The sequence below is a fragment of the Lipotes vexillifer genome, unplaced genomic scaffold (assembly GCF_000442215.2).
Source record: "Lipotes vexillifer unplaced genomic scaffold, Lipotes_vexillifer_v1.1 scaffold159, whole genome shotgun sequence".
NCBI classification, from domain to species: domain Eukaryota; kingdom Metazoa; phylum Chordata; class Mammalia; order Artiodactyla; family Lipotidae; genus Lipotes; species Lipotes vexillifer.
Genome location: NW_006770589.1, coordinates 1,082,605 through 1,095,249, shown reverse-complemented (window position 1 = coordinate 1,095,249; position 12,645 = coordinate 1,082,605). Strand labels below are relative to the sequence as shown.

Here is a 12,645-nt window from a genome sequence, read left to right as displayed (position 1 = left end):
AGTACGCAGGCCTCTCACTGTTGTGGCCTCTCCCGATGCGGACACAGGCTCCGGACGCGCAGGCTCAGCGGCCCCGGCTCAAGGGCCCAGCCGCTCCGCGGCATGTGGGATCTTCCCGGACCGGGGCATGAACCCGTGTCCCCTGCATTGGCAGGTGGACTCTCAACCACTGCGCTACCAGGGAATCCCTATATATGTTTTTGTTGTTGTTGTTTTCGTTTTTGTTTGGCTGTGTTGGATCTTTGTTGCTGTGCACGGGCCCTCTCTAGTTCAGAGAGCGGGGGCCACGCTTCGCTGCGGTGGGTGGGCCTCTCATTGTGGTGGCCTCTCGTGCTGTGGGACATGGGCTTCAGGCACACGGGCTTCGGTAGCTGTGGCTCGCGGGCTCAGCAGTTGTGGCTCATGGGCTCTACAGCGCAGGCTCAGTAGTTGTGGCGCACGGGCTCAGTTGCTCCGCGGCACGTGGGATCCTCCCGGACCAGGGCTCGAACCCGTGCCCCTGCATTGGCAGACGGATTCCCAACCACTGCGCCACCAGGGAAGTCCTAGATATATTTTTAAGAGAGAGCCAAGATTAACTGACAGAGTGCACATAGGGTGTGAAAGTGAGAAGTCAAAGAACACCAAGTTTTTTGACCCGAGCACTTAGAAGATTGGGGTTGCCATCAATTGAAAAGGAGATGGCTGAGGGTTCTTGAGTCAGTTTTTATTGGGGAAGATATCAAGAGCTCAGATTTGGAAATGTTAATTTAAAATATCTATTAAGAAACTAATCAAATGTAATGAGTAAGTGGTTGGTTATATGAATATGGAATTCAGGAGAGATATACAGGGTGGAGACAAAATTTTGGACTCATCTGTTCATATGTTATTTAAAATCATGAGTTTGATTGGGATCTTCAAGGGAATAAGTGTAGTTTAAAAAGGAAGAGGTTTTCAAGAACTGATTCTAGGGATATTCCAACAGTTAAAATTTGAGGGCATGGAGAGAAGCTGGTGAAGGAGGCTGAAAAGGAACTGGTCCAAGAAACAGAATAAAAATCCTGAGAGTTTGATTACTTAGAAGTATACATACAATGGGCACTGAGACCTGCCCAGTGGATGTAAACATGTGGCTATCATGGTGGCTTTGGTAAGAGCAATTTTACTAGAGTGGCAGAAGCCAAGCCTGATGGGGGTGGGTTTAAGAGATAATGAGAAGAGAGAAGACAGGAAAGGCAACACTTTCAAAAATTTTGCTGAAAAGGGAAGAAAGTAAATGAGCCAGTAACTGGAAGAATGGAAATATATTCTCACGGCACATCGAAAAATAAAATGAAGAACTGACATTATAGGTCCATTTATTCAAGCCTAACCTAAATAAAGATTAATAGGAACCTAAAGTAATCCTACTATTGGGTCATTAACTAAACTTCACTTTACCCTATATTTCTTCAGTCACCAGTATGAAGAAATATAAAAATATGAAAACAACTTTTTACACAGTAAAACTTGTATGCTTATGAGAGTATAGAAAGTATCAACCTTTCTTATAACATGTTGTGCTGGGATTAAACATACATACTCAAGTCAGACTGCTGGGTTCAAATTCCATTCCACCATAAACCAGCTCCATAAACTTGACCTCCATTAGCCTTGGTATCCTCATTTGTCAAATGGTGAGATGTCGTGGATTATGGTGAAGGCAAGACAATGCCCCGTGCTCACCAGTGTCTGACATAATGTAAACACTTTATATATGTTAGAATCTATACATGATAAAACATTTCAGAAAAATGTCAATAATCTGAAACAAATAATCCATAACAATGCCATTGGCTCCCAGTTGCCAGTTGTCAGACAGGGTTTATAAATGTCTCTCAGCATTTCCTCAATACCTTAAAACTTGGTTTTTATTCCCTAATTGTTTCCTAAATATGCATACATGTCTGGAAACTGCATCCCTAGAGTCAATTCTTGACTGCCACATGTAAATTATCTTCCAGTTAGATTCTGTCATCTTCATGACTTTATTGTCCCATTTTGTCTCAGGATTTTAACACCAGGGAAAATCCAGTAATCTTTGTACAATGGTTGCATACATGTTAGTACACAGTACTATATATATATATATATATATATATATATATATATATAATATATATATATATATATAACATGTATATATTTTATAAATGATATTTGTCTAACAGAAGTTTTTTAAATTTTCACTTCTCTGCCTTCTTCATACTCTCTCCTCCTTATTTATTGTACTACTAAAATTGGCTGCTGTTGTCACAGACTACTTAAAGCCTGAAAGCATTAGAATATATTTACCATATTCCATATCTAGGAGACCTTAAGAAGCCCTTTAATTCATTTTGGCCATGTCACTTGCCAGTTACTCTTCTTCAATTTCCACTCCCAAGCTCCTTATTCTGAATACTACCTAATTTCATGGATATTCATCAAAAGCTGAACCTTAGATATATTAATTCTTGGAAGAGAGAACATACCTCAGGGAATCCTTTATAGTCACTAACTCAACAGTCCCTCCCAGCTAATGAGGTTCTTTGGCAGTTTTTCATTGTAATGATGACAAAGTGCAAGCTGCAGACAGTGTGATGAAAAATTGATTCCACAAAATATGAAGTATATAAATATCTTTTCAAAACTATTCCTAGAGTAGTTGCCTCAAAATCTAATGGAACAATAAAGGATTAAAATAATTTGGGTTTTAATAAAGGTGAACAAAGAAATAAACAATAACTTTGTCAGAAAATAAACTATATCTATGGAAATATATCAACAAAAGAGAGAGACCAAATCAAGCATCCTGAAGCCATCTATGAAATATGCAGCATGAGCTTAATTGTCCATCAATATTCCTGTCTGTGATACACATTTGTACATGTCTTGAAAACTTATAGAGGCCTTTAAGTCACAGTTTAATAAATTTAATAAATTTAAACACATACCAACAGGGAAAAAAATAGAATCAGAAAATAATCATAGATTGTTTAAAAAAAAAAACAATGTGGAAGTCAAAAGTCGAGGAAGTGAGAAAATGTTTTCCTCCTTTGAATATAATCTTCACACTCCACCCACACAATTTCATCATTATGCCTTAGGAGAGTAAGACTTATCATCTGAAAATCCAAAAATGGATTCTCCACCTATTCTCCTCAAATAAAGTAGAGCAACTGTTTCCAACCTGTACAGTACTGTAAATTAGGAGAGTCACTGCATATACCTGTGCGCTTCCTTTGTCTCCAGTGCCCCTCTCTCATATTCTCACCCTTCTTCCCTGCTCCAAAAACACCTCCACAGGTCCTCAACTTGGAATCCTTGCTGCTACCAGTAACTGACCCATAGGAATGTACAGCATCTGCTGATGGCCTTGATTGAGGCAGCAAAAATCATGCTTCTCTTAGTTCAGACAATACATAATACTACTTTTCAAAGAGTTTTTAACACCAATAAGGGTATGAAAACAAGATTATCAAAAGCATACATCCATACTTTTATCTATGGAGTAAAAAAGCCCCTCTCTTAACGAAGACCACAGATTACCCTGTCTTTATAGGACAGTAGCTATGAACACAAATAATGGATTTTGCAAGTCTGGATGTGATTTTTCTTTCTATCAATCAGAACCTAAGCAAATCATTTAACTTTTCTGAGACTGTTTCCACAACTACGAAGTGGGAGTGATGTGACTAACGTTGTTGTGAGGCTCAAATGATAAAAATCCCTAAAAAAGCACTTAGCACTCAGGTCAATGACTGAACATAGTAATATGCAATAAATTTTATAATTATTATTATTATCATTATTATTAAATATTCAGTTCTGTTGCTTATATTTTGCCTGTGAGGAACGACACACAAGATATACGTACATTTAATATAAGGTGCACTAACTCTTCTTTTAAACCCTTTGGAAGAAAATCATTTCTAAACTTGATATTCAGTATTGATATTACAAACGTCTCCATCATTTCTCCTGGAACTCTTGATGGTTTCACTGTAAAAATAAATTTATTTATTATCAATTGCTAAAACTCATTTCTAATCTAAATGCAATCATAATTTGTTCACTTAACGTTCTAAGCACACTTTTAATAGAATATTTCTAGTTGCTTTTTTTTTTTTTTTTTTTTTTTTTTACTGTATTGCAAAAATCTCAGTGCCTAGACCAATGGTTCTCCCACTGTGGAACATGGGGCCCTAGCCATACCAGAGACCCATTAAAGATGCCTGGGAAATAAAAAAACTGTGGTCATAATTGTACAAAACATTGTTTGCCTTTTCACTATGTTGACATTTACACTAGAGGTGCAAAAGCAAAGGGCAGGTAAAACTGCTGGTGCCTTAGCACAAAGCAAAGCAGTAGTTCCAAAGTATTCAGCTCTAATTGTATTCTTCACTTACTAGGCACAGTAAAAATAAAATGCCAGTTTCACTTAAAAACTGAAGAACTCTCCTTGAAGAAACAGTAAAATGATTAATATTATTAAATCTAGACCATTAAATCCTGATGTATTTTCAATATTTGGGTGACAAATAGTGAAACGTGCACAAAGAACCATTAATCTGTACCACTGATAGTCTCAAAGAAAAGCATGTGTGTGATGGACTGAGTTGAAGGCTGAACTAGGTGCTCTATTTACAGAATACAATTTTTACTTGAAAGAACAACTGACAGAGAAACTACACTTTTTTTAGATTTGGTATGTGACAGACATTTTTTGTTTGATTGAAAATGAACAAAGGAAGCCTAATACATCAGGACAACAACTAACTAATTACTAATGATAAAATTTGAGCTTTCAAGTGAAAATTCAAATTTGGAAAACTTCAAACCATCACCATGAGGTTGTGAATCAATATATTTAACGACTCTTTTGATAAGATCCTTATCAGTTATAACCAGTATTTTCCAAATGATCAATGCCTGATATTTCTAAGTCACACATAGGTAAAATTTCCATTCAGAATGCAAGATAGATCAGTATTTTCATCCAACAAAGAATGAAAAGTTCAGTGGTAGGGTTTCAGATTCCTAATTGCAAGTAAGTTTTAAGAAACAGCCAGTTGTGGAATTCCGGTGTAGTATCAAAAGAAAATCATCTATTATCCGAAAAGGATATCAAAATATCTTTCCCTTATCCAGCTTTGTCTATCTGAGTGAGAACGGATTATCTTCATGTACTTTAACCAAAAGAACATATTGCAATAGATGGAATAAGAAGATCTGAAAATCCAGCTGTCTTCTCTTAGGCCAGATATTAAAGGGATTTATTAAAATGTAAAATAATGTCTCTCTTTTCATTATTTTTTAAGTTTGGCAAAATTAATTTCTTTTAATAAAATAAAATAAAAATATGTTACATGGTTAATGTGATTTTAAAGAAATTAATAAAAATTTTAAAATTTTCTCAGTTTTAACGTTCAAAATATAAATAGTAATAGATAAGACACACCTAAGCAAAAGCTCTTGGGGTCCTGCAACCAACAAATTTGAGAACTGCAACCTATAAGCATATACAGTATTTCTCTCCATTTAAACCCTAAGTTCCATGTGAGACCACCCACCTAAATTCCTCTTTCCTCTTTGACTCTTCTGACAATTCTCAGTTCATTTGTAGAACAGACATAATTAGTATGCCTTTATGTCCTTAGTTCAAATAATGATAGAGATCAAATTTACTAACCTCCTTTATTCCCCCTGCTTCTCTCTGCTGATTATTCCTGAAGCACAAGAATGCACACACCAGTCTTAGCTCTTCTACCATCTCATTCAGCAAACATGTACTGAGCACCTACTATACACCAGGCTCTAGGAGATATTATCATCAAGGAGATATTATACTAGGAGATAATAAAGACCAATGAGGTGGGATAAGGAGGGTTGGAGGGAGGTTCAAGAGGGAGGGGATACGGGGATATATGTATACACATAGCTGACTCACTTTGTTGTACAGCAGGAACTAACACAACATTGTAAAGCAATTATACTCCAATAAAGATGTAAAAAATAAAAATAAAAGAAATAAAGACCAATGAGACAAAGCCTCTGACCTTCAAGAAGTCCAACCCAGTCCCTAAGTTGCATGTTCCCATAAAACACATATTAAAAGAGAAATGCTTATGGATGTGCTACATTTCCAATTTTTTTGTTGAACCTAAAAATGTGGTACAAAATGTATATGAGCTATTCTAACATAATCAAGACTCTTCTTAGAATACAAAGATATAAAAATAAAAGGATAATAAACCTTGTGTCTGCAACACAAAAGCCATCCTTCAAGGACACTCTCATCCATGCTATGACAGGTAGGGGCAGTGAAGGTGTACAACTGGACAGAGCTCTGGAATGAGAAGTATCAGAGCCAAGTCCCCAGCACCGCCCCCTTCCCCCACACACACAAGTGTCAGAGCTTGAAAAAGAATGCAGATTAAATCATTTCTCTTTTACCCACTGACCCTCTGCTTGTCCATGGAATGTGATCAGCCATGACTCTAGCCAGAAACCTGAGTAAGCAGCCCGGACTCTTATCAGTGTACATGAATAAATTGTTAAAAAATGTATTGGAGCAAAGTTTACACTAAGAAACAAACAATTGAAATATCACCTCTGACAACCAGAGGTAATTTACAGCTTCTTTTTGCAGAATCATGGTAAATTAACTGTTTGAGCAGAAGGAAAAAACTTTATTGTATACACTTGAAAGATACAACCAATAATAATATGAAATTCTAGCTCCCAAATACTGCTTTCAATATTCTTTGGAGAAACACATTTGCTTTTAATTTTAGGAGTGGTTGGAGCTTGGGAACTCAAACTCGGTTTACAATTTCAGCACTTCAGTTCACAGAAGGTACCCTGACAAACAATTTTTTTCTCATAAAAAAATCATCATGATGAATTCTCTCCAGATTTTTAAATAGGCTACAGTAAATATGAATAACTTTTCATATTGGTGCTATTTGAGGTTAAAAAAAAGTAACAGACATATAATCCCCTATTACTAACAAAATGGTTTATAATCATTATTTTTTAGTCCTCGTGCCTAATGCAGAAACAGCACTATTTAATAAATTTAAGCTAAGCTAATCTTTGCATATCTCATGGATAAATAATAAGACTAAATAAATCTTCTAATGAAAACAATGCACATTTATTCTCATTGCAGAGCAAATGTAATGCATTGAACCAAACAACCAATAACATAATTTGTTTTATAGTTTAACAAATTTAAAGTCTAGAATGACTTAATTGCCTGTCTTTAATAACTACTTAAATCTCTTCATCTAAGAAATAATTCGAGAGAAGGAAGGTAGAGCCAGGCAGTGGGTTTAAGGGAGGAATAACCCCAAATCAAAATAAAATTACATGTAAGTCATAGCCTGAGTTAAACCAAATAGCTCAATAAGTAAGACCTATGTTAAGATCTTTAAAAAACTAATTAGGCAAAAGAGGACATATGGGTTAAAAGTTTCTTCAGGGCTATGTGTATAAGATAAAACTGAATTCCACTTAAAATTTTATCTCTAAGAATTATATCTCTATTAAGAATTATATCTCTAATTATATCTCTAATATCCTCTAGGCCATGAATATACTGTTCCATCCATAGAACAGACATAGCTAGCTAACATGAGAAAAAAATCACAGGGTATCAGAAAGATAATAATAATAAATGAACATTTTTAAATGAAGAAAACCCCTCACCTCTGTAAAAAAAAGAAAAGAAAGCAAGAAAACAAATACATGAGCCTCAATTTCACTAGCATGTTGTGTCTGGGTTACTGCCGAGTATCACAAACCACATTTGATATTTTGTGTTTTTGGCTGAGTGACACCAGAATCCCTTTGAAGGGAGTGAGGAGAGAGAACTTAGGAAATGGCAAACGAGCTTTCCAGAGTATAGCTATATCATTTCTAGTTGATTATCAAAACAACACTGGAGGTAGTTCAATTAAAAAGCAAATCAATGAAACACTGAGGTAGTAACAGCCAAAAATATACCCCGGGAAAGGCCAAGCTTGAAATCTTTTGGCTTATGCTTTGAAACACTAGTTTCTTGCCCATCAGCAGACAGAACAACTTGTACCTATACCATGGCATTGAACAACACAGTTTTGTCTCAAGAAACAGCTTCTAATCTCTGATCATTCACAGCACATTACATGCTTTAGTTCAAGAGGGAAGAGAGAGGATTACTCTAAGTCAGAAGATAGTGCCTACAATGTGAAGGCAGATGAAATCAGGAATCTCCCCAAACTTGGCCCAGCACATTGAAATTAGTCACTGTCTATAAAGAAACTGCCAAGACTGCTGAGGATGTGAAAGTTAATACTGTCCTGATGTAAACTGTCAGTCCACAGCCACTCCCCCTTGAAAGCCATGCTATAATGCTGATTTCTACCAAAGTTCTTCATTTTGGAATAAGGATTTCTTAAGTCTGAAATTGCTCATTCTCTGGTAGACTTCCTTACTGTGAGGTGTTTAGTTTAGTGTGGTGATGTAACTTAGATAAATGAATTTTTTTTTTTTGCACTTCTGAAATGACTAAAGAGTTCTCATTAGCCTTACACATATGATGGTGTGAGATGAGATATAAGGTAAAAACTGTTCATTGTTTGGTTTTGATCAGGATTAAAGCTAAATTGCATGTAATTCTTGTTAGTCTGTGTGACAGAACATTTTTATATGCTCCTATCAGTAAAATGAACAATCAACAGTAAAGGTAAATTACTATAGAAAGAAAATATAAAGAGAACGATCTTCCTAAAAAACACATCAACAAATAATCATAAGGGATGACAAAATCATTACCTCTGCTCTCTGTGTTCTGGGAAAAGCAGTTGATTTTTCTATGGCATAAACATCCACCAGGTAAAGACAGGCTCCTTGTTCGCGGTCCAGAATGGCTGCAGTCTGAATTATGCCAGTTTGTCGTCCGATAGTAAAGAGACGTCCCACAGTTTTTTCCTCACAACGGACTGAAACTATATAATACTCCACTGGGGCTTCAGATCCTCTAGGGCTAGCTGCTTCTATTGATATCACATTGGTGCCAATGGGTTCTCCTTCCTTCAAAATAGTTATATATTTGGGTTGTGTAAAAACAGGTCCATCAAGGCCCTGAAGAATGACGGTCAATTCAGTGGTTGATTTCCTCCTTTCAGGGCCAAGGTCTGTTGCTGAAACTATGAGATTATAGATCAGCTGAGAAGGCACCAGCGCCGAAGCCACTCTCAAGTCTCCACTATAACGATCCACAATGAAGGTGTCTGTGTCCCCATTGATGATCTCATACTCCACCTCTCCATTCGCCCCTTCATCTGGGTCGGCAGCCATAATTGTTGTCAGAACAGAACCAATCACAGCTGAAGGGTCGGCAGCCAGGGCATTTTGTGATATAAACATTGGAACATTGTCATTGAGGTCTGTAACCAAAATGGTCACGTTTTTCAAAGCATACCGTCTAGTTTCAATAGGCACAGCTTGATCATTGGCTTTTACAGTTAACTCAAAGAGATTAGCAAATTCCCGATCTATTTCAGCATTTGTATAGATAGTACCTTTGACTTCATCTATGCCAAAGTGGTTGCCCCTTGGCATCTGTTGGATGATCGTATAGCAGAGTTGCCCATTAATGTCTGCATCAGGGTCATGTGCAGTCACTGAAATGACAGACGTTCCAATGGGAATGTTCTCAACAATAGACTTGAAAATATCCCCAGGAGGGAAGCTAGGAGGATTGTCATTAAAGTCTCTCACATGTATAACCACTGACATTGTAGATGAACGAGGAGGCCTTCCTTGGTCTTTTGCTGTTATATTTAATTTGTACAAAGACTGTGTTTCAAAGTCCAATTTTTTGGCAAGAAAAATACTCCCAGTGTTTGGGCTAATGCTGAAAGTTCCATGATTGTTAGTCCCAGTAATACTGTAATGTAAGTCAGCATTGTCACCTGAATCTGAATCAGTTGCAGTAACAGAGGACACGAGTTCACCAATTCTCATGTTTTCCAAAACGTCAACAAATAGTGTTGATTTGGGGAAAGAAGGGGTATTGTCATTTTCATCTAAAATATCAATATTTAAGGTACAAGTCGAATTGAGGGAAACTGCCCCTGAATCCACTGCTTGAATTACAAGGGAATAGGCAGGTGTTGCTTCATAGTCTAATTTTCCAACAAGCGTCACCTGACCAGAGGCACTGTCTATAGCAAACTGTCTTTCTTCATTTCCTTTTATTACAGAATAATGAATAAGTCCATTATTACCTTCATCAACATCTGAGGCAGATACTCTTAAAACTTGTGTCAGGTTGGCTGCTGACTCTGATATTGTCGCTTGGTAAAAGTCTTTTAAAAATTTGGGAGCATTATCGTTTATGTCCTTCATGTAAACATGTACTGTGGCCTGATCCTTGAGAGGCTGAGGGAGCCCCTGATCTGTTGCAGTGACTGTAAAGCTAAACACTGCAGTCCCTCTCCGCCTCATAAGAGACTCTCTGTCAAACTGATGAGTATTTGTAATTTCCCCACTAATTGCATGCAGCTCAAAATCTGGCTGCACCATTTCAAAAGAATACCTTACTTCTCCATTTGGCCCAAAGTCTTTATCTATAGCACTTATTTTGCCCACAAACGACCCAGCTCTCTGTTCTTCTTCAAAGTAAAATGTGTAATTGGTACTGTTAAAAAGAGGTCTGTTATCATTTACATCTTCTAAAATTACAGTAACATTCACAGTAGCACTAAGGGGTTCCACTGCTCTGTCAGAAGCAACAACCAGTAAAACATATCTGTCTTGAAGTTCACGGTCCAGTTCACTTTTTATATACAATTGACCATCTGGGAATATGCCAAAAGCATCCCCTGTATTGCCTTCAGCAATGCTGTATGCAATTTCACCATTTGCTCCTGAATCCTTATCAAAAGCTTGCACTTTAAAGAAACGAGAATTCACAGGTTCTGACTCAGAAAGGGTGACCTCATAAGAAAGTTGGTCAAACACTGGTGGGTTGTCATTTACATCATGGACATAAACTGTTAAGATGAAACTAGAGGAGAGCTGAGGAACACCCACATCAGATGCCAAGATCTCTATCTGGTAGGAACCAGCGTGAACATCCAGGGGTCCTAGCAGACTAATATTACCATTCCTTTCATTGATAGTAAAGAGGTTCTTGGGGTTTTGCTTCAGGCTATAGAGTACCATGCCATTGACACCTTCATCGGGGTCCACAGCTTTGGCTTGGAAAATGCTGTGACCTGCCTGCCAATTCTCAACCACATTCACACTCTCTACTGCCTGAAGGAAATGGGGAGAGTTGTCATTTAAATCCTTAACTGTTATGTTAACCATAGTGTCTCCAGTCACTGTGCCCCCACTGGCTACTACTTTCAGCTGATAAAAGGATTGCTCTTCTCTGTCAATCACACTTGCTGTGGTAAGCTGCCCAGTGACCTGGTTGATAGCAAACATACCTTTCTGATCCCCAGTAGTAATGAGATAACTGATGTTGGAATTGAGATCCATGGTGGATGCAGACACACTACCCACATGATATCCCAGAGCCACATTCTCAAAGACCACGAAGCTGTAGGCAGCCTGGCTGAATACAGGTGGGTTGTCTTGAGTGTCCAATACAGTGATGGTTACTATTGCCTGGTTTGGAGACTGTAAATTGCCACCATCGGTAGCCACTATTTGCAACTGGTAAGCAGTTTTTTCTTCTCTGTCTAGGGCCATTCTTGTAGAAATAACCCCACTCTGAGCATTGACCTGAAACCGAGACCTGTCCCCAGCTGATATACTATATTTGACAGTTCCATTGAGACCCAAGTCTGGGTCAGTGGCAGACACTGTAGTGATGTAGCTACCTCCAGGCTCATTCTCCTGAATATGAGCAAAGTACTGGACTGGGTAGAACACAGGACTGTTGTCATTAATATCCAGGAGGCTCACATTGATTCGAGCCATTGATGACTGGGGAGGGGAGCCCAGATCTGTGGCCAGAACCAACAGGGAGTAGAAAGCTTGCTCTTCTCTGTCCAAGGAGGAGATAGTACTCAACCTCCCCGACACAGGATGCAGGCGGAAGGACCTCTGGTCAGTCTCAGACTCTTGGAGGGAGAAACGCACTGTCCCATTGTCACCCAGGTCCCCATCAGTTGCCCCAAGCACCAGTAGTTCAGTCCCTGTTGGGGCATTCTCAACCACAGACACATCATATCCTTCCATCTGGGTAAATACTGGCTTTTCATCATTCACATCCAGGAGGGTGACTACAAGCTGGGCATAGGAAACCTTGGGGTGAACCCCCTGGTCCCGAGCACTGATATTCAGTACAATCTGGGAAGCGAGTTCACGGTCCAAGCCCCCAGCAAGCCCAGTGGTCACCAGGCCGCTGTGTTCACTGATGTGGAACCAACCTAGTCCATTCCCAGAGACAATGCTGTAACGCAGATTAGCATTGAGACCAGAGTCGCCGTCAGTGGCAGACACTCCACTCACATAGCTTCCCGGGGGCGCCTCCTCGCTTAGGTTCACTCTGTACACTTGTTGGGCAAAGACGGGAGGGTGGTCATTGATGTCATTGACGAAAATCACCAAGCTCGCCACAGAAGAGCGCGCCTGAAC

The 12,645-nt window shown here is 38.5% G+C and overlaps 1 protein-coding gene across 1 annotated transcript in view; it reads right to left on the bottom strand.

The window, feature by feature from the left end:
- The window catches only part of FAT4 (FAT atypical cadherin 4), a 172,929-nt gene that overhangs the window by 158,893 nt on the left and 1,391 nt on the right, over positions 1–12,645 (bottom strand). The window contains exon 2 of the mRNA XM_007446249.1: positions 8,824–12,639. Coding sequence (XP_007446311.1) covers positions 8,824–12,639 — 3,816 coding nt within the window. The remainder of the gene's footprint in view (positions 1–8,823; positions 12,640–12,645) is intronic.